The sequence below is a fragment of the Carcharodon carcharias genome, chromosome 3, assembly GCF_017639515.1.
Source record: "Carcharodon carcharias isolate sCarCar2 chromosome 3, sCarCar2.pri, whole genome shotgun sequence".
Lineage (NCBI taxonomy): Eukaryota > Metazoa > Chordata > Chondrichthyes > Lamniformes > Lamnidae > Carcharodon > Carcharodon carcharias.
The window spans coordinates 8014484-8036378 of record NC_054469.1 but is presented as its reverse complement, the minus strand read 5'-3'; the positions used below and the strand labels follow the sequence as shown (position 1 = coordinate 8036378).

The following is a 21895-nucleotide window of genomic DNA, read 5'->3' as shown; positions in this document are numbered from 1 at the left end:
TCCAGTTCTTGAACAGAAATCAACACTTATTGTTACAAGAAAAGAACCACCAAGGTGCAAAGGGTGAAGTAGAGCTCTTAATTTAAATCTTAGTCATAATTTTTTTAAAAAAATCTTCAAATTGTTTTTGTTCGATGAGATATTTTGTACTAGCATCATTTGGGACTTGTGCAGTCAGCTATAACCCAAAGGTAGGCCTTTTCCAACTTCAAGGTCAGGAATTGAGAAGACACCACAAGAATGGGTCAAATGGGTCTGCAAATAGCACAGCCCAAGATACAATTCATAGATACAATTCAGCAGCAGTAATCTGAGGTGATCTGACATCCTTGACGAAGAGGGTCAGGTATCCCTACCCAGCCCAATCTACATGTGAATCCAGTCCCACATCGTATGATTGATTCTTAAAACCTTTGGAGTATTGACAGAGAGGTAATAAACAAAACCAAATATTAAAACTCAGTGACTTTTCAATGATGTATCAATACCAATATGGTAAGCAAGGCAAGAGACAACATTGGTACAAAGGAAGATATTTCCTGCAACAGTCAGGTTCAGGGACCATACTGTACATTAATTTCAGTGCCCTACTCCAGCCAGGATTGGCTAACTTAGTGCAGACCAGGTACGAGTGTATAGGTAACAGACACTCTCCAGGGTATATTACTCAGAAGTTTGCATAGGAGTTGGGAGGGGGGTGGGGGGGGAGAAAGAGTGCGCAAAAGAGAAAACTAGGAGGAAAGAGAAAAACAATGGGGCGAAGCAATGCTTTAATTGAAAAAAAAGTGATTTGGCAGGAATACTCAGTTTCTTTTCCCATTTTCCATTAAATAACAAACTGCTGCTGGCTGTATTAATAGAGACATTATCTTGACACCACATAAACGACACAAGGTCTCAGCTCGGATGATGTGGCAGTAGAGTCAACATTAATTTCCATCAGACATCATAATATGTTTTTTATTGGCTTGCCGTCCATCTTTTTCTGATTACTCCTCTGTAAATCACTTTGGAGTGTTTTTCTATGTTAAAGGTTGTATATAAGTGGAGCTTGTTGCGTTATTGCTGGATGCCATGCAAGTAGGTTCCTTCGCTATTTAGTGCTGTGGCAGACTGATTAGTTTCCTTTGCTTGGGGGAGAGGGAAGCAAGGGGAAGAGACGAGGAAGGAGATGAAAAGCCAGGAGCAATGTGAACAATGGGACACTATGAACAAATTGAAATCCTTTCCATAGAAAGTAGCCAGGTTTGGTGGATAGGAAAAGAAAGATGTACATGGTAACCACCCTGAAGCTGGTTACTGACAGCTATCAAATGTAGAGTATAAACAAGTTCCTCCACCTACTGCTGGCCTATCCAGATTCACCTATTTCATCACATTTCTATTTCCCTTTAGCTCTGAAGAAGAGTCATACGGACTTGAAACATTAACTCTGTCTTTCTCTCCACAGTAGCTGTCAGACCTGGTGAGTCTTTCCAGTATTTTTTGTTTTTGTTTCACATAACTTTGACTTTGCAGACAAGCTATAGCCTTAATCTCCCCTCAAATTAGGACTAGAGAGATAGAGAGTCAATGTTCTGAGCAACTGAAAGCATCATATCAACAGCAGAAAAACAGAATAGTTACACCAGAGGTTCCATCTGTCAAACTGACATTGACACTCCTCTTAGTGACAGTTACCAACAAGTGTGACAGAATATGACAGCAGTCTCAGCAGAGCTTTAAAAGCAAATCTCTGACTCGTGTGAAACACAATAGGACAGCTCACTGGATTTGGCAGTTTGAATGCAAAGACACACTTAATTGCTCTGCATTGAAAACCTCTCTGACAGAATAATGAATTTGCGTTTATATAGTGCTTTCTGCAGCCCCAGGGCATCCCAACTAAAAATACCTTTAAACAGCAGTCACCTTGGAAAGATACAGAAACGCAACAACCAGTTTATACATGGCAGGCTCCCACAAGCAATACAATAATAGAGAAAGATTTACAGCACAGGAGGCCATTCAGCCCATTGTGTCCATGCCAATTAAAAGAGCTATTCAGTGTAATCCCAGCTCTTGCTCTATAGCCCTGTAGGTTTTGGTATCTCGAATGCATATCCATATGTAATTTGTAAATGTGATGATGGGTCTCTGCCTCAACCGTCCTTTCAGGCAGCAGGTTCCAGACCCTCACCACCCACTGGGTGAAAAAATCCTCAATTCGCCTCTAATCTTTGTATTTTTATCCTTAGATTTTTGACTTTGCAAAAAGAAATAGGTCCTTCCAATCCACACTCTGACCCCTCAGTTTTATGAACCTCAACTATATCTCCTTTCAGCCTATCCAATCTTTCCTCATAGCTAAAATTCTCTATTCCTGGCAACATTCTTGTGTCTCTTCAATATGATCTTTAGTATGATCATGTCCTTCTTGTAATATTGTGAGCATCTGTACACAGTGTTCTAGTTCTGTTCTAACTACTGTTTTATACAGTACAAGCACAATCTCCATACTCTTAATACTCTAGGTCACCTTATCTACCTGATCAGTTAATATAAAAGCAAAATGTTACAGATGCTGGAAATCTGAAATTAAAAGATAACATTCTGGAAATACTGAGCAAGTTAGGCAGCATCAATGGAGAGAAAAACAGAGTCAACAGTTCAGGTCAATGACCTGAAGGAGAGAATCTACCTGCACTTGGAGAGACAAGGTTTGATCAGGGATAGTCAGCATGGCTTTGTCAGAGGGAGGTCATGTCTAATAAATCTGATCGAATTTTTTGAGGAGGTGACCAGGTGTGTAGATGAGGTTAGTGCAGTTGATGTAGTTTATATGGATTTCAGCAAAGCCTTTGACAAGGTCCCACATGGGAGACTTATAAAGAAGACAAATGCACATGGGATATAGGGTAATTTGATAAGGTGGATTCAAAATTGGCTTAGTTGTAGGAGACAGAGAGTGATGACAGAAGGATGCTTTAGTGACTAGAAACCAGTGTCCAGTGGCGTACCACAGGGATCTGTGCTGGGTCCCTTGTTATTTCTCATTTATATAAACGACATAGATGACTATGTGGGGGGTAGGATTAGTAAGTTTGTAAATTGGCCGGGTGGTTAACAGTGAGGATGAGTGTCTTGGGCTACAGGAAGATATAGATGGGATGGTCAAATGGAATTTAACCCTGAAAAGCGTGAGGTGATACACTTTGGAAGGAGTAATCTGACAAGGAAGTATTCAATGAATGGCATGACACTAGTAAGTTATGAGGAACAAAGGGACCTTGGTGTGTGTGTCCATAGATCTCTGAAGGCAAAGGGGCATGTTAGTGGGGTGGTGAAAAAGGCATATGGGACACTTGCCTTTATCAATCAAGGCATAGATTACAAAAGGAGGGAGGTCATGTTGGAGTTGTATAGAACCTTGGTGAGGCCACAGCTGGAGTACTGTGTGCAGTTCTGGTCGCCACATTATAGGAAGGATGTGATTGCACTGGAGGGGGTGCAGAGGAGATTCACCAGGATGTTGCTTGGGATGAAACATTTAAGTTATGAAGAGAGGTTGGATAGACTTGGGTTGTTTTCGTTGGAGCAGAGAAGACTGAGGGGCGACCTGATTGAGGTGTACAAGATTATGAGGGACATGGACAGGGTGGATAGGGAGCAGCTGTTCCCCTTAGTTGAAGGGTCAGTCACAAGGGGGCATAAGTTCAAGGTGAGGGGCAGGAGGTTTAGGGGGGATGTGAGGAAAAACTTTTTTACCCAGAGGGTGGTGACGGTCTGGAATGCTCTGCCTGGGAGGGTGGTGGAGGCGGGTTGCCTCACATCCTTTAAAAAGTACCTGGATGAGCACTTGGCACATCATAACATTCAAGGCTATGGGCCAAGTGCTGGTAAATGGGATTAGGTAGGTAGGTCAGGTGTTTCTCATGTGTCAGTGCAGACTCGATGGGCCGAAGGGCCTCTTTTGAACTGTGCGATTTTGTGATTCTGTCATTACAGTAGTTCTGATGAAAGGTCAGAAATGTTAAATCATTTCTCTTCACAGATGCTGCCAAACCCAGCTGAGTACTTCCAGAATTTTGTTTTTTTTTAAATGAATAGCTAGGGTGTTGCTTGAGGGTTAAATATTGACCAGGGGACCAGGGAGAACTCTCCACCCTTCTTTGCAAAGTGCCACATGATCTTTAGCATTCACCCAAGACAGAAGAGGTCTTGATTTAATGCCTCACCCAAAACAAACTTTAAAAATTGCGACATTACAATTTATAAAAAAAATTTACCAAGGTTCAGATTGGAGGCCATTTCAATTAAAATAGTTATGTCTAGATTACATTTTTCTCTTTAAATTAGTCTTTCAAAAGTATTTGGAGCAAGAAATGTCTATAGGATAGGCAATCCTTGTAACCATAAAGCTCCATGTAAGCACACATTAAAAGCTATCTTTATTTACTTGCCTAATGGAACAATTTCTACCCAGCTATCCTTGAATCAGAGTCAGGTTAATTAGGGGAATATTAATATAACTAACAAAGTGGGAAAATTTAGCCAGTAAACCACAATCAGAGGCACTAACTTTGATGAAGGATTAAATAACTAGGATTATTCTTGAAAGTTAAGCATAGCTGGAGTGTATTTCCATCCACTGTTTTATCTCTACCTTTTAGCCTATTTTGATCCCTTCCCCCCACCCCACCCCCACTAGGGCTATCTGTACCTTGCTCGTCTTGCTTTCTATCCTTAATTAGCAAATTCCTTTAGCTAATATCACCACCTTCAACACCTCTTTGTCCTTTTGTCTGTGACATCTTTTGGTTATCTCCACCTATCACTGGCCCTCTATCCAGCTCTTCTTGTACCACCACCCCCCCACCCCCTTAAACCAGCTTATATTTCACCTGTCTTCTATTTTTTCTTAGTTCTGTTGAAGAGTCATACAGACTCGAAACGTTAACTGTGCTCCTATCCACAGATGCCGCCAGACCTGCTGAGTTTTTCCAGGTATTTTTGTTTTTGTTTTGGATTTCCAGCATCCGCAGTTTTTTACTTTTATTTAAGCATAGTTGGATCTCTACTTTACACCTGACCTGTACTAGGCTGCTGTAGATGTGTACTAACCTAGTGCCAAATAAACACAATTTGGCTGAATCATCTCTGCCCTTCGTACCTGATGCATGGCACAGAAGCACCTTGCACTTTGGACTGTACCAGGCTAAGGCCAACCAACAAAGAAACAGAAATACCTGGAAAAACTCAGCAGGTCTGGCAGCATCGGCGGAGAAGAGCAAAGTTGACATTTCGAGTCCTCATGACCCTTCAACAGAACTAAGTAAAAATAGGAAAGGGGTGAAATATAAGGTGGTTTGAGGGGGTGGGGGTGGGGGTGGGGGGGGCGCTCGTGCGCGGTGTGGGGGTGGTGGTGGTGGTTGTTGTTGGGTCAAGCAAGCAGTAATAGGTGGAGATAACCAAAAGATGTCACAGTCAAAAGAACAAAGAGGTGTTGAAGGCGGTGATATTATCTAAAAGAGTGTGCTAATTAAGATTGGAGAGCAGGACAAGCAAGGTACAGCTCTAGTGGGGGTGGGGTTGAAATAAACGATGGGTGGAATACATTTAAAAATAATGGTAATAGGTGGGAAAAGAAAAATCTATATAAATTATTGGAAAAAACAAAAAGGAGAGGGAAGAAACGGAAAGGGGGTGGGGATGGAGTTCAAGATCTAAAATTGTTGAACTCAATATTCAGTCCAGAAGGCTGTAAAGTGCCTAGTCGGAAAATGAGGTGCTGTTCCTCCAGTTTACGTTGAGCTTCACAATGCAGCAAGCCAAGCACAGACATGTAGGCAAGAGAGCAGGGTGGACTGTCAAAATGGCAAGTGACAGGGAGGTTTGGGAAATGCTTCCGGATAGACCGAAGGTGTTCTGCAAAGCGGTCACCCAGTCTGCGTTTGGTCTCTCCAATGTAGAGGAAACCGCATTGGGAGCAACGAATGCAGTAGACTAAGTTGGTGGGAATGCAAGTGAAATGCTGCTTCACTTGAAAGGAGTGTTTGGGCCCTTGGACAGTGAGGAGAGAGGAAGTGAAGGGGCAGGTGTTGCATATTTTGTGTTTGCATGGGGAGGTGCTGTAGGACGGGGTTGAGGAGTACTGGGTGATGGAGGACTGGACCAGGGTGTCCCGGAGGGAACGATCCCTACGGAATGCCGATAGGGGGGGTGAAGGGAAGATGTGTTTGGTGGTGGCATCATGCTGGAGTTGGCGGAAATGGCGGAGGATGATCCATTGAATGCGGAGGCTGGTGGGGTGATAAGTGAGGACAAGGGGGACCCTATCATGGTTCTGGGAGGGAGGAGGAGGCGTGAGGGCGGATGCACGGGAGATGGGCCAGACACGGTTGAGGGCCCTGTCAACTACTATGGGTGGAAAACTCGGTTAAGGAAGAAGGAGGACATGTCAGAGGAACTGTTTTTGAAGGTAGCATTATCAGAACAGATGCGACGGAGGCGAAGGAGTTGAGAGAATGGGATGGAGTCCTTACAGGAAGCAGGGTGTGAGGAGCTGTAGTCGAGGTAGCTGTGGGAGTCAGTAGGCTTATAATGGATATTGGTGGACAGTCTATCACCAGAAATTGAGACTGAGAGGTCAAGGAAGGGAAGGGAAGTGTCAGAGATGGACCATGTGAAAATGATGGAGGGGTGGAGATTGGAAGCAAAATTAATAAATTTTTCCAGGTCCCGACGAGAGCATGAAGCAGCACCGAAGTAATCATCGATGTACCAGAGAAAGAGTTGTGGAAGGGGGCCGGAGTAGGACTGGAACAAGGAATGTTCCACATACCCCATAGAGAGGCAGGCATAATACTTCGGTGCTGCTTCATGCTCTCGTCAGGACCAGGAAAAATTTATTAATTTTGCCTCCAATCTCCACCCCTCCATCATTTTCACGTGGTCCATCTCTGACATTTCCCTTCCCTTCCTTGACCTCTCTGTCTCAATTTCTGGTGATAGACTCTCCACCAATATCCATTACAAGCCTACCGACTCCCACAGCTACCTCGACTACAGCTCCTCACGCCCCGACTCCTGTAAGGACTCCATCCCATTCTCTCAGTTCCTTCGCCTCCGTCGCATCTGTTCCGATGATGCTACCTACAAAAACAGTTCCTCTGACATGTCCTCCTTCTTCCTTAACCGAGGTTTTCCACCCAACGTGGTTGACAGGGCCCTCAACTGTGTCCGGCCCATCTCCCGTGCATCCGCCCTCACACCTTCTTCTCCCTCCCAGAAACATGATAGGGTCCCCCTTGTCCTCACTTATCACCCCACCAGCCTCCGCATTCAAAGGATCATCCTCCGCCATTTCTGCCAACTCCAGCATGATGCCACCACCAAACACATCTTCCCTTTACCCCCCCAGCTGCATTTTGTAGGGGTCATTCTCTCCGTGACACCCTGGTCCACTCCTCCATCACCCACTACTCCTCAACCCCCTCCTACAGCACCTCCCCATGCAACCCACAGAATATGCAACACCTGCCCCTTCACTTCCTCTCTCCTCACCATCCAAGGGCCCAAACACTCCTTTCAAGTGAAGCAGCATTTCACTTGCATTTCTCCCAACTTAGTCTACTGCATTCATTGCTCCCAATGCGGTTTCCTCTACATTGGAGAAACCAAACGCAGACTGGGTGACCGCTTTGCAGAACACCTTCGGGTTGTCCTCAAGCATTACCCAGACCTCCCTGTCGCTTGCCATTTTAACACTCCACCCTGCTCTCTTGCCCACATGTCTGTCCTTGGCTTGCTGCATTGTTCCAGTGAAGCTCAACGCAAACTGGAGGAACAACACCTCATCTGCCGACTAGGCACTTTACAGCCTTCTGGACTGAATATGGAGTTCAAAAACTTTAGATCTTGAACTCCCTCCTCCATCCCCACCCCCTTTCCGTTTCTTCCCCCTCCTTTTTGTTTTTTTCCAATAATTTATATAGATTTTTCTTTTCCCATCTATTTCCATTATTTTTAAATGTATTCCACCCATCACTTATTTCACCCCACCCCCACTAGAGCTACCTTGCTTGTCCTGCTCTCCAATCTTAATTAGCACATTCTTTTAGATAATATCACCACCTTCAACACCTCTTTGTTCTTTTGTCTGTGACATCTTTTGGTTATCTCCACCTATCACTGTTGCTTGTCCCAACAACACCCCCCCCCCCTTTAACCAGCTTATGTTTCACCCCTTTCCTATTTTTACTTAGTTCTGTTGAAGGGTCATGAAGACTCGAAATGTCAACTTTGCTCTTCTCCGCCGATGCTGCCAGACCTGCTGAGTTTTTCCAGGTATTTCTGTTTTTGTTTTGGATTTCCAGCATCCGCAGTTTTTTGTTTTTATTAAGGCCAACCAACCCTCCCTCTACATCTCTCCGATCCATAGGGGGTTGTTAACCTTCCAGGTTGTGTTGAAGTCTCTGGGATTTGAAAAGTTATTTCCTGGACACTGCTGTGAGCAAGTCAGGAGGAAAAATCAGTTCATCATTACAGAAGTGTGTTTATTTCCCCATTTTACTAGCTATACCAATATTGGAAATGAGACAAGGGGGTGTTTGACTGGGCAGAGTTTATAGAGGTAAGCAGCAGGAAATCATAGGAAATCATCCAACCAGAGTAGAGGCATCCCTAGGTAGCAGCGACCACAATATGTTTGCATTTTACATCCAGTTTGAAAGGGAGAAGAGTGGGTCCAAGTCTAGTGTTTTAAACTTAAATAAGGGTAGCTATGTGGGTATGAAAGTTGAGCTAGCTGGTGAAATGGGACACTATGCTAGAGGATAGATCAATAGAGGAGCAGTGGCAGACATTTAAGGGAATATTTCAGAATACACAGATTAAGTACATTCCTACTATAAGAAAAATTCTAAAGGGAGGACCCACCATCCATGGTTAACTAAGGAGTTAAGAAAAGCATCAAACTTAAGGAAAAAGCACATAACTGCGCAAAGATGAGCAGCAGGAGAGATGGTTGGCCAGAATATTATGAACAGCAGAGAATGACTGAAAGGTTAATCTGGAAAAATAAATTAGAATATGAGAGGAAGCTAGCTAGAAATGTAAAAACAAATAGCAAGATCCTCAACAAATTTAAGCAATTTATTGGAGTTCTTTGAAGGAGTAACATGCGCCCTAGGTAAAGGGGAGCCTGTAGACATACTGTACTTGGATTTCCATAAGGCATTTGATAAGGTGCCACATCAAAGGTTGTTGCGAAAAATAAAAGTTCATGGTAACATAGTAGCCTGGAGAGAGGATTGGCTGGCTGGCAGAATACAGAAGGCACAAATGGGTCTTTGTCTGATTGGCAGGATGTGACAGGGGAGTTCCGCAGGGATCTCAGCAATTTAATGACCTAGGGGAGTGAGCATGGTACAGTGCCACATTTAGCATGGTAGCTAAATTTGCAGATGACACAAAGATAGGTAAGAAAATGTTATGAAGAAGACATAAGGAATTTGCAGAGAGATATAGATAGATTGAGTGAATGAGTGAGCAAAAGTCTAGCAGATGGAGTATAACGTGGGAAAATGTGAAATTGTTCACTTTGGCAGGAAGAATAAAAATGCAGAGGTTTTTAAAAAAATTCATTCATAGGATGTGGGCATAGCTGGCTGGGCCAGCATTTACTGCCCATCCCTAATTGCCCTTGAGAAGGTGGTGGTGAGCTGCCTTCTTGAACCGCTGCAGTCCATGTGGTGTAGGTACACCCACAGTGCTGTTAGGGAGGAAGTTCCAGGATTTTGACCCAGCGACAGTGAAGGAACAGCGATATATTTCCAAGTCAGGGTGATGAGTGGCTTGGTGGGGAACTTCCACGTGGTGGTGTTCCAATCAGTCTGCTGCTCTTCTAGATGGTAGTAGTTGTGGATTTGGAAGATGCTGTCTAAGAAGGCTCGGTGAAATCCTGCAGTATGCCTTGTAGATGTGTCACACTGCTGCCACTGTGTGTCAGTGATGGAATGAATGTTTACTTAAACGGAGAATGACTGCAGAATTTGGAGGTGCAGAGGGATCTAGGTGTTCTAGTACATGAATCACAACAAGTTAGTATACAGGTACAGCAAGTAATTAAGGCGGCTAAGAAATGCTATCCTTTATTACGAGAGGAATTGAAGATAAAAGGACAGAGATGAAGAGAAATGTTGTCTCTCAGAGGGTTGTGCAACTCTGGAACACTGCCTCAGAAGCCAGTGGAGGCAGGGTCATTGAATATTTTTATGGCAGAGGTGGATTCTTGTTAGGCAAGGGAATAAAAGGTTATCGAGGGTTGATGGGAATGTGGAATACGGAATACAAACAGATTAGCCTTGATCTTATTGAATGGCGGGTCCGAGTGTCCTGCTTCTGCTCCTATTTCTTTTTTGTATTTGGCCGAACTATTCAGATAAGACCCAACACAAAAGCCTGATCTCTAACCGGCATATGATTCACCAGTCAAATGTGGCTGATACATTTATGAACAGAATTCACTTAGTCATATGAGCTGTGGTTTAAAACTCTGTTCATTTCCTGTAGAAATGCTCAGATTCAGATTTCTGAAATATGCTTCCAAAGCCCAAAACTTCTCTCAGAAGAAAAAATTCTCTTCAGATCAGAAGTGCAGTGAGCCAAACAGTTGCTAAGGCAACTTACATCCAACTCCAAGACTGCTGCAACAAAGAACTTTTAAAATTCCTACATTGTAACTGGGATAGCTTTAGCATTTAGAATGGGGGTCATGTTTCTAATTCCCAAGCAACTGAGGCAACCTCAACCACGTAACTATGGGGACACCATCAACAGAGTAGTAGAAGGTTTCCCACGGGGACACTGGATGGGGGGGAAAATAGAAAGATACTGGGCTGGTTACAGAGCACATCTACAGTCTTTTGGCTGGGTGGGGGTAGGATGTGGTAACTGTATGAAGGATTGGCTATGTGGGATTTAAGGAGCCTTTTCAGTTATCTTTGGTTAACCCTTTCTGATCTGAGATTGGAAAAGCTAGTTTCTTGTAACAGCTTTGATTAGCTGTTTTTCATCTTGAACCATAATAGATCACATTTGGATATAATTTACAACTGTGTTAAAATTATAGCTTCCAGTCAGATACTTGGGATGTTCCATTTTCGTCACCGTTACTTTTCAGCCCTTATCTCTATCCAAAAAATGGAAGAACAGAAGATGGAATAACAAAGAATGACATAGCAATTCCATCAAGCTCTCTTTAAATTCTCTCTTCTCTAAATAACAACTAATGCCAACTTCTCTAGTCTCTCCACATGATGGAAGCTAGTCATCCTGTAAGATTCTGGTACGGTACCTCTACAGCCTCTTCAAGACCCTGGAATCCTCGTTTTCTACCCCCTACAAGATGGCCCCTGGACAGTCAAATCTTCTCATTGTGCATTTCAATCCTTGGCCAGCTACTGCCAAACTTGGCCCTCTCTCCACAAATCTTCCCCGTTCCACTGCTTACGTTCCCCAGCTCTAACGGTGGGTGCATTTGATTGCGATGTACAAAATTGAGGGGCCTGGATAGAGTGGATGGGAAGGACCTGGATAGAGTGGATGACAAGGGCCTATTCAATTTAACAGAGAGGTCAGTGACTTGGAGGCAAAAGTTTAAAGTGATTGGTAGAAAGGTTGGAAGGGAGATGAGGATAAACATTTTCACCCAGAGAGTTGTGGGGGTCTGGAACTCCCTGCCTGAAAGGGTAGTAGAGACAGAAACCCTCAACTCATATAAAGGGTTCTGAAAATGCATCTCAAGTGCTGTAACCTGCAGGGCTACGGATCAAGTGCTGGCAAGGGCCTCTTCTGCACTGTGAGATTCTGTGAAGTGGGATTAAGCTGGGTGACTCATTTTTCAGTTGGCACAGACAGGATAGGCCAAGTGGCCTCTTTCTGTGCTGTAAACTTTCTATGATTCTAGGGATGGGCAACAAATGCTAGCCTTACCAATGATGCCCACAACACATGAAATAAAGCAAAATTAGAGCAACGTTGAAATTTCAGAGGGTTGTGAGTTTGGAGATTACAAAGATAGGGAAAGGCAAGGCTATGGTGGGATTTGAAAACAAGAATGAAATTTTGAAGTCAAGACATTGCTTGACTGGGAGCTAATGTGGGTCAGTGAGCAGTGGTGATAGGGGAACAGGACTTGGTTCAAGTTAAGACACGGGCAGTGGAGTTTTGGATGGCCTCAAGTTTATGGAGGGCTGAATTTGGGGGCCTCACCAGGAGTGCATTGGAATGGTTGAGCCTAAAGGTATCAAAAGCTTCAACAGCAGTTGGGCTAAGACAGGGGTGAAGTCAGGCGATGTTACAAAGTGGAAATAGGCAGTCTTAGTGATGGCATGAACTTGAGGTCGGAAGCTTATCTCATGTTCAAATGTGATACCAAGTTTGTGAACAGATTGACTTCATCTCAGGCTGTTGTCATGAAGAGAGAAGGAGTCGGTAGGTAGGGAAGGGGCTCTGGAGTAGAGATGGAAAACAATGGCTTCAGTCTTCCCCATATTCAACTGAAGGAAATTTCTGCTTATCCAATACTAGATGTCGGATAAGCAGTCTGGATTTAACAACTGAGGAGGAGTCATGACAGGCGGTGGTGAGATGGAGCTGAGTGTTGTCAGAGTACAGCCTACATCAGATCTGATGAATTAGCTGGAAACTGAGACATTTGGGAGGTGGAAGGGAATTTGGTGCACAGCAGATTCCCACAAAACCGAATGAAAGAACATGACCATTTAATTTATTCCTCAGGGTGTTACTTGGGGATAAAAGCAAAACACTGCGGATGCTGGAAAGTGTTTTGCGAGGGATTTTTGGTTCAGGCACTAGAAAAGAACACTCTGCTAGTCTATCAACAGTCCCATTGCATTTTTGAACAACCATCTGAACAGGCATCTTGGGATTAATTTTAATGCTGTATCCAGAGTAGAGACACCACTGACAACTACTCTACAGCACTTGGCATCGCACTGGAGACAGAGTCCAAATCAAACACTCATGCCCTGGAGTGAAGTTTGAACTCACAAACTTCAGATTCAGACAGAATGCTGTCCACTGAATTTTTCAGGTACCTTTATCCTGTTGCGCTTTAGAAGCATTCACATGGTTGAATCAGAGTGGTGTGGATTACAAAAACCAAAGAAAATTGTTGATTTACAAACCAATAATCCCTGAGCAGAATTAACTCCATTGTGGGCTAGGCTTATATGCTCCATTTCACTCAATTACTTAATGAAACAGTTATTATAGGAATCAGTAATGCCTGACTTGACTCCCCTCAGTATCACATTTCAACCCACAAGTGCAGCTTTATATTAGATCCATGCCGCTGAATATAATTTATTATGGGAAGAGAATAAAACCCTGAATTATCCAGGATTTTAGTAACTCCACTGCTTTCTTCAACTGTGCCCACTCCTTTCCAGCAGGGAATTAAAATGAAGCCACACTGTTACCATCAATGTTTGATGTGAAGTAAGTTTCTAGGTGGTGTTTTAATGAGCTGCACATAAAACCCACATTTAGGTAGTCAGGGTGCTTGGTGGTTGCAAATTCTTGAAGGTTTCTTTCAAAGCTTCGGGAATTGAAGAACAACGTTCTAGACACAGCTGTAAGCCACCCAGGAGAAAAATTATTGGGTCATTAAATAAAATTGCATGCTTTTTTCTCCCTATTTTCTTTGAACACTTATTTCTTCCAAAAACATTGGAGATGGGAAAATTAACTGTTTGACTCAGCAAGGCAGTTCGAGATGGATGAAAGCTCCTGGAATACATCCAGAGTTGATTATCCTAGTGTCAGTTAGGCACAATGAAGGCTAGTGGCTCACTTCCCACTTCAGGGACTTGAGAACATTATCTAGTCCAAAAATCCCTTGGATTTCTCTTTGGCGTCCAGGCCTACATTCATTTGTCCAACAAAACCATAAAACTAAGATGAGCTGCTGTTTGTCAGATCTTGCTGCATGCAAAAATGGCTGCTTCATCATTCTTAATAACAAATAACTTTACTGCAAAAGTAATTCATCGCCTGTGAAGCACTCTGAAATGCCCTGTGGACATGGAAGGCATTATATAAAAGCAAGTTTTATTTCTTTTCAGTCAGACAGCACACTGCCAGGAAATGCTGGAAAAACTCAGCAGGTCTAGCAGCATCTGTGCAGGGAGAAACAGCTGACGTTTCGAGTCTGTATGACTCTTCTTCAGAGCTGAAGAGAAATGGAAATGTACACTGCCAGTCAAGAATGACACTCCAGTGCAGTACTGAGGTAGTACTTCAATGTCAGCGGTGCTGTCTTTCAGATGAGGCATTAAACCAAGGTTCTCTTCTGCTGAGTCATACTGGACTCGAAACACGTACTCTGCTTTTCTCCGCACAGATGCTGCCAGACTTCTTGTGTTTTCCCAGCACTTTCTTCTGTTTTTATTTCAGATCTCCAATGGTATTTTGCTTTTATTTTTGTCTTTGTGATGTTGATTCAGGGATAAAGATTGGCCAAAGCACCTGGAATAACTTGCTTGCCTGTCTTCAAAACAGTGCCAAGGGATCTTTTACTTTCACCTGAGAGTGCGGAAGGGGCCTCGGTTTAATATCTCAGCTGAAAGACAACGCCTCCAACAGTGCAGCATTCCCTCAGTGCTAGACTGGAATGTCAGCCTAGATTTTTGTGCAGGATCAAGATCTCTTGGTTTTGAGCTTGCATTCAATGTTTGTGCTTCACTGCTGTACAGAAGACGTACTTCATTTTCATTGGCTAAAGGGAAACATCTTGTGCTTTGTTTCCGCAAATGTTTGACTGTCAGTTGTTTTTTTGTCCCAGGGATACAGATTGCTCAGAGTTTTTCTAATCTGTCAGTAACAAGCAACCACAAAAAGGTTGATTTTGTTCTGCACCTGCTCAACACCCGCCTGAATCAAGGGGTCTGAGGTTGATGAAAATCTAGTTATCCTAGCTCCACAGGCAGCAAGCCTGAGTGAAGAAATCAATATTGGGCTGCCTGTGTATTACTGGCAGTGACCATCTGGCAAGTCCAGGGTTGAGGAATTGGAGTAAGTTATTGAGCAATCCCTGTGGGGATATCCAAACAGGCCTGCTCCTTCTGGCTCCACACGACGGGTTTACTTGACAGAACAAAAATAAATTAACTTAAATTGAAGTTGGTGGCCCTTGGGGTTACTGAAGACCCTGGGGTGCTGCAGGCTACTGTGTTCAGCTGACTGATATCTGGATGGGCCCTTCAAGCATTAGGCCCCTAAATATGCAAATGAAGAGTCTGATACCAGTTTAGAGAGTTGGGATAAGTGGGTCTTTTTCTGGATGGCAAGCTGTAACTAGTGGGGTGTTACAGGGTTCGGTCCTTAGGCCCCAACTATTTACAATCTATATTAATGACTTGGATTCAGGGATAGAAGGCACCATAGCTAAATTTGCAGATGACACCTGAATAGGTGGGAAAGTAAGTTGCAATCAAGAAATAAGAAATTTACAAATGGATATGGACAGGTTCGGTGAATGGGCCAAAATCTAGCAGATGGAGATTAACGTGGATAAGTGTGAGGTTATCCATTTTGGTCGGAAGAATTAAAAGGCGACTTATTACTTAAATGGAGAGAAAACTTCAGAATGCTTCAGTGCAGAGGGATCTGGGTGTCCTTGTGCATGAATCGCTGAAAGCTAGTCTGCAGGTACAGCAGGTAATAAGGAAGGCAAATGGAATTTTGGCATTTATTGCTAAAGGAATAGAGTATAAAAATAGGGAAGTGTTGTTGCAACTGTACAAGGCATTGGTGAGACCGCACCTGGAGTACTGTGCACAGTTTTGGTTCCCTTATTTGAAGAAGGATGTAGTTGCACTGGAGGCGGTTCAGAGGAGATTCACTAGATTGATTCCAGAGATGCGGGGCTTGTCTTATGAAGAAAGATTGAGCAGTTTAGGCCTATACTCGATAGAGTTTAGGAGGATGAGGAGATCTAATTGAGGTATATAAGATGCTAAAGGGGATAGACAAAGTAGACGTGGAGCGGATGTTTCCCCTTGTGGGGCATTCTAGAACGAGAGGCTATAGTTTTAGGCTAAGGGGTGGTAGATTTAAATCAGAGATGAGGAGGAATTACTTTTCTCAAAGGGTCGTGAATCTGTGGAACTCACTACCTCAGAGTGCAGTGAATGCCAGGACGCTGAATAAACTTAAGGAGGAGTTTGACAGATTTTTAATTAGTAACGGGTTGAAAGGTTATGGGGAGAGGACGGAAAATTAGAGTTGAGGCCGAAATGAGATCAGCCATGATCGTATTGGATTGGATGGCAGGGCAGGCTCGAGGGGCTGAATTGCCTACTCCTGCTCCTAGTTCTTAGATTTAAGCTGTAAACAAACGGGCTCCACAAATTTCTAAGTCAGACCAGTGCCTCCACATCTTGTGTGCAGATCATTCTACTGCTGAACTGGTGCTCCATTGCCGTATTAGGCCTGAAAAATGAAAACAAATTATTTCTACCTCTTGTGTCTGATCCAATTCGCACTGTAATTTAACAGTTCAGAAGAGGAATGTATCCAATGCAAATCTACAGTTCACCTATATTTACATTCTAATAAACCCACAACTATTTATAGCCTCATTCTGTCTAGGAGCATTCATTTTAATTCTGTCCAATGGTTACATGAGGGGACATGATTAGCAGTTGTCAAAAGACAGCAACAGAGGCTTTCGCTTTGATCCACGAGCTGGCGATCTATATACTGGGCAGATAAGGAAGGCGTACTCCAGTTCGTTGTAAATGAAGCCTTGCCTAGAGAAGTGGCTCGATATGCTAAGGCAAGAAAACTATCTGGGCTGAAGGCCCAGATGCATAACAGTGTAGTCTTTTAGATGAGACCTTAAACCAAGACAAATTCCAGTGGTTCACAAGGATGTGAAAGGTCACATGACATGGTTCTCTTAGTGTCTTGGCTAACATTCGTCCTTGAACCAACAGCACAGAAAACAGATTAACAGGATATTCTTCTCATTTATTTGTAAGACTGTCTTGTGCAAGTTGCTGCATTCGCCTGTCAACTGTGAAGGCGCTTGAAAAATAATCGCTTCTCAAACAATCTATAATGTCCTGATTACATGATAAACGCTTTTTAAATCAAGTTCCTTATCTTCTCTATTTTTGGCAGTATCCTGTACAACAGGCCTTGGACCTTCACTTGAGCCACTCAATAAATTAAATTGTTACTTGCTTATCAAGGGGTAAGTTAGTTGAGTACCAGGTACAGTCCTCAAACATTAAACTCATGTCAGATTGGTGGAATTGATTAGGAAATTCAGAAGAGACTTCTTTACCCAAAGAGTAGTGAGAGTGTGGAGCTCGCTACCACAGGGAATAGTATAGATTCATTTAATGGGAGGCTAGAAAAGCATGTATGAGGCAGAAGGGAATAGATGGTTACAATGCTAGATTTAGATGAGGAAAGATGGGAGGAGGCTCGAGTGGAGCATAAATGCTAGCATGGACTGGTTGGGCAGAATGGCCTGTTCTTGTGCTGTACATCCTATGAAATGTAATCTTAGCTGGTATCTTCCCCAATCCTGCTACACAAGTTCACCCAGCAGTGACAATACAAGGTACACTTGTGCCAGACATCATCTTCAGTTATAAAATGAATTCAGATACAGTTTATGGCACCACCGTGCTAGCACCTTGTTTTCAGTTACCTAGAACCCTGTTTTACAGAGGAGTTATGGTACTTAGTTCATTGTATATTAATGCACAAAAATCACTACAAAAGAGAACAAAATGTAAAAAAAAAGTATTTGCCTCAGCAGATAAAGACAAAACACATAATTTGCATAAAATCATCTGCAAAGAATTTTGGAACACTGATACCTCAGTTGAGACACTATCAGAGTAACCAAAGTGCCTTCAGGCTATAAATCCCACATTGACGAGGCCAAGTTTATTGCAACTTAGTTACACCAGGAAAATGGGACGACAACAATGCTAATGATGAATGCCTTGAACTTAAAAAAAATATCTAATTCCTTTAAGATGGGATCATGTTTCAAAAGTTGAAGGGTTAATTCGCAAATCCAGCTTCAAAACAGCCCATTGTACCAATGCTAGTTTTTAATCCTCCGGCATGTAATTGGATGCATTAAAATATAAATTTGTAAGCAGGTCCATTTGGACTCACCAGCATGACCACACACCAATTGAGAATTCCTCTGTAGTTGCTGTATCCACTCGCTGAGCTCAACAAGGACTCCTGGAGCTTGTGACAACTGGAACAAATAAGACGATAGTGAGGAAACAATTCGCACAACAGTACAATCCATGCCCAGTTTAAATTCTTTTAGAGAAACTAATTATCGGGATGTGGGCAGCACTGGCAAAGTCAGCATTTATTGCTCCATCTCAGCTGCCCTGAGAAGGTTGTGGTGCGCCACCTTCTTGAAGCATGTGATGATTCTGGCTATTCTTTGCAGTGGATTGATACATCGGAGCAGATTTCAGGCTATGTCAGAGGGGGATTAAGGGTTGGTATGGAACTGGAGTCATGCATAAGCCAGACTGGGTAAGTAAGACAAATTCCTTCCCTAAAGGACATCAGTGAACAAACTGGATTATCTGACAGCTTTATTTTCACTTTTACTGATATCAGCTATTAAACCAAAATCAAATTTTCTAACCGTCAGAGGGATTGAAACTCACTTTCTCTGGATTATTAGTCCAGACCTCTGAATTAACTGATCCAGTAACAACCTATGTATTGCTGTATCTATGTAATTAAAACTGAGAGCTGGACTGCAGTTGATTTTACTGTGCACAGTGGAATAGTTTGGCCAAAGGATTCTCACACCTTTGTTCCCTGGTTTTATACCTATATTTAATTTTGTAGTTGAGGTGCTGGTCAACAGGGGGTCGTGCCGGTAGGTGTGGGGGGGGATGGGGAAGAGTGCCATGGGTCATTGTCCCAGTAAGCTGAGACGTGGCACCTGATGTGTATGCTGTCTATAGATAGGTTTATGATGACCCAATGAATAGAGATGGGAGGAGGCTCGAGTAACAAACTGATTGGGCCAAATGGCCTTTTTCTGTACCATCTACACATATGCAAAAGCATTCCCCCCCCACCCCTCCAACCAATGACGATCAATAAAATCTGCCAAGTTTTTAAGCCACATGTTCTTGACAGGTGATTCAGAGCATCAGCTGAAAGGTCATTCACATTGGCACTATTTTTAAAAATTCCTTTCTGGGATGTGGGCTGGCTGGGCCAGCATTTATTGCCCATCTTTAGTTGCCCTTGAGGTGGTGGTGGTGAGCTGCCTTTTTGAACCGCTGCAGTCCGTGTGGTGTAAGTACACCCACAGTGCTGTACGGAAGGGAGTTCCTGGATTTTGACCCAGCGACAGTAAAGGAACAGCGATATATTTCCAAGTCAGGATGGAGAGAGACTTGGAGGGGAACTTCCAGGTAGTGGTGTTCCCATGTGTCTGCTGCCTTTGCACTTCTAGGGTGGTACCAGTCGTGGGTTTGGAAGGTGCAGAAGCTTCATACCACTAAATATAAACCAATGGTACCTGATGTGGAAGCTGATTCAAGTAGAACATCTACAGCACTCCTCACCAGGAATTTTAGTGAATCATAATGAGGCCATGAGCAATGTCTAGCTTTAGTTTTAAGGTTAACTGTCTTATTCTGGACTCTCTCACAGGAAGAAAAAAAGTCTCTTATCCATCCCATCAAATCCCTTAACCATCCCAAATCAAGACTTCAATCTGAACATTCCTTAAACTCCTGTTCTCGAGATACAAACCTAGGCTATGCTATCTGTCCTCATAATTAAACCCTTTTAGCCTTGGTATCATCCTGCATCCTCTGGGCCAATGTATCCTTCCTGAATGCAGTTATTCCAAAAGGTGCCCAACTCCAGCTCTGCATAGCTTCATCATAACCTCTGCCCTTTGTGCTCCAGGAATTGAAATACTGACCTGTTTTTTCTTGTTGCAAATGTTCACTCATTTTTAATTCTGCATTTTTCATTTCGGTCTTCCAGAATTTCACCTTTTTTTGTTCAGCCTCACCTGTTGTTCCTCTCTCTTCTCTTTGCCCAGCGAGCTAAACATCGCCCTCACCTTGATCCCACAGCTTTCTAACCTCCACCTTTCATAAATCTCTTATCTAAGGCGGGGAGACAGTGGAGTGGTGGTGATGTCACAGGGCCAGTCATTCAGAGGCCCAGGCTAATTCTCTGGGGACACGGGTTCAAATCCCACTCTGACGACCAATTTAAATTCAGTTAAATAAATCCGGAATATGAAACTAGCATTGATTGTCGTAAAAATGGTTCACTAATGTCTGTCATCCTACCTGGTTTGGCCTACATGTGACTCCAGACCCACAGTAACACAGATGACTTGTAACTGCCCTCTGAAAGGGCCCAGCAAGCCACTCAGTTTAAGGGCAATTAAGAATAGGCCAAATTCTCAGCGACACCCACATATCATGGAATAATAAATTAAGACGATCCAAATTCCGGTTCCCCGCATCCTATCCAATGCACACCAGGGAAGGTCGAACGCTCAAAGCCCAGGATGACAACTTGTGAAATGACACCAAATCAAAAATAAGCACTAAGAAAAGTGCCAGATTTTCAAATTCCTAGCTGGTTTAGCTAACATCCGGCCATCCAACCAAGATCATACTTGTCTCCAATTTCATATTAGTTAACCTTTAGTACCCTTAATCTAATAAATGTTGCCTACCCAGTGTCTCACATCCCAAGGTAAAATATGGAAAAAAAAATCAATTTCCTTGCTGTTTGCAAGCCGCTATTAAGCAGTAACAGCTGACTTAATCTTTCAGCAGCACCTATTTTTTTAATCCGTAGGATAAGGATACTGCTTACCAGCCACATCCTCTCCAGTAAGCCAGTTTAAAAAGCTACCAGAAAAGCGCCACATGAGAAGTGATATTTAAACAATGAGGCAACAGTGTTCTCTCCCAGTCAGAGAATACTGGGAAAAATCGATACTTCAAAGGCCAAACAAATGTTTTTGACTGATTTAAATACAGTCAAAATGTTTTCAAAATGACCAAGCATGAAAAATAGACCTCGGAGCTACTGAGCGTTTAAGAACGTAAGAAATAGGAGCAGCAGTAAACTATACAGTGCCTCAAGCCTGCTTCAATAAGATCACAGCTTATCTACCTCAACTCCGCTTTCCTGCCTGCTGCCCATATCTCTCGATTTCTCAGGAGACAAATAAAAATCCACTATCTCTGCCTCGAATAACCGTAGAAAATGAAGTTACGCTCTGCTCTGGTTTATTAATCCATGATACTTCAGCAGCTGGGCAACACAAACGTGCATGTATATAGCACTTTTAATGTAGCAAACCATCGCAAGCTCTTTACCGGAGCATTATTAAGAAAAAAACACCAAGTCACGTAAGGACATTGAGTAACCTAAAGTTTGGTCAGAGGTAGATTTTAAGGTGTGTCTTAAAGGAGGAAAGAGTAGAAGGAATACAGAGCTAAAGGACCAGGCACCTGAAGGCACCATCACCAATGGGTGAAGTGCTGAAAATTGGATACGCAGAAGCAGACAGACTTGGAGCAGCAGAGAGGTTTGGGTGAATCGTAGGAGGTTACAGAGATGCATGTTTTAATTGTTAATTCAGCTCTCTCTCATTACCAAGGCAATTGATTGTGTGGCTTCGCAGAGATCATTTGATTACTGGTTTAAAAAAAATCTTTTCAAGTTTGAATGTAGATTCCAGTGCTGAGATTTTTTTTATAAGCAGTGTGGGAAGGTAGGTGGAACCAGAGGTAAGCTCAGGTCAGGTAGAAGCAGTAAAGTAAATCCACGACAC

At 43.0% G+C, this 21895-nt stretch overlaps 1 protein-coding gene across 2 annotated transcripts in view; it reads right to left on the bottom strand.

Moving 5' to 3' along the window:
* LOC121276218 (diacylglycerol O-acyltransferase 1-like) overlaps positions 1 to 21895 on the bottom strand; it is a 128133-nt gene that overhangs the window by 72943 nt on the left and 33295 nt on the right. For both annotated transcript variants that reach the window (XM_041184389.1, XM_041184390.1), the window contains one exon: positions 18211 to 18298. In XM_041184389.1, the coding sequence (XP_041040323.1) occupies positions 18211 to 18298 (88 nt within the window). The remainder of the gene's footprint in view (positions 1 to 18210; positions 18299 to 21895) is intronic.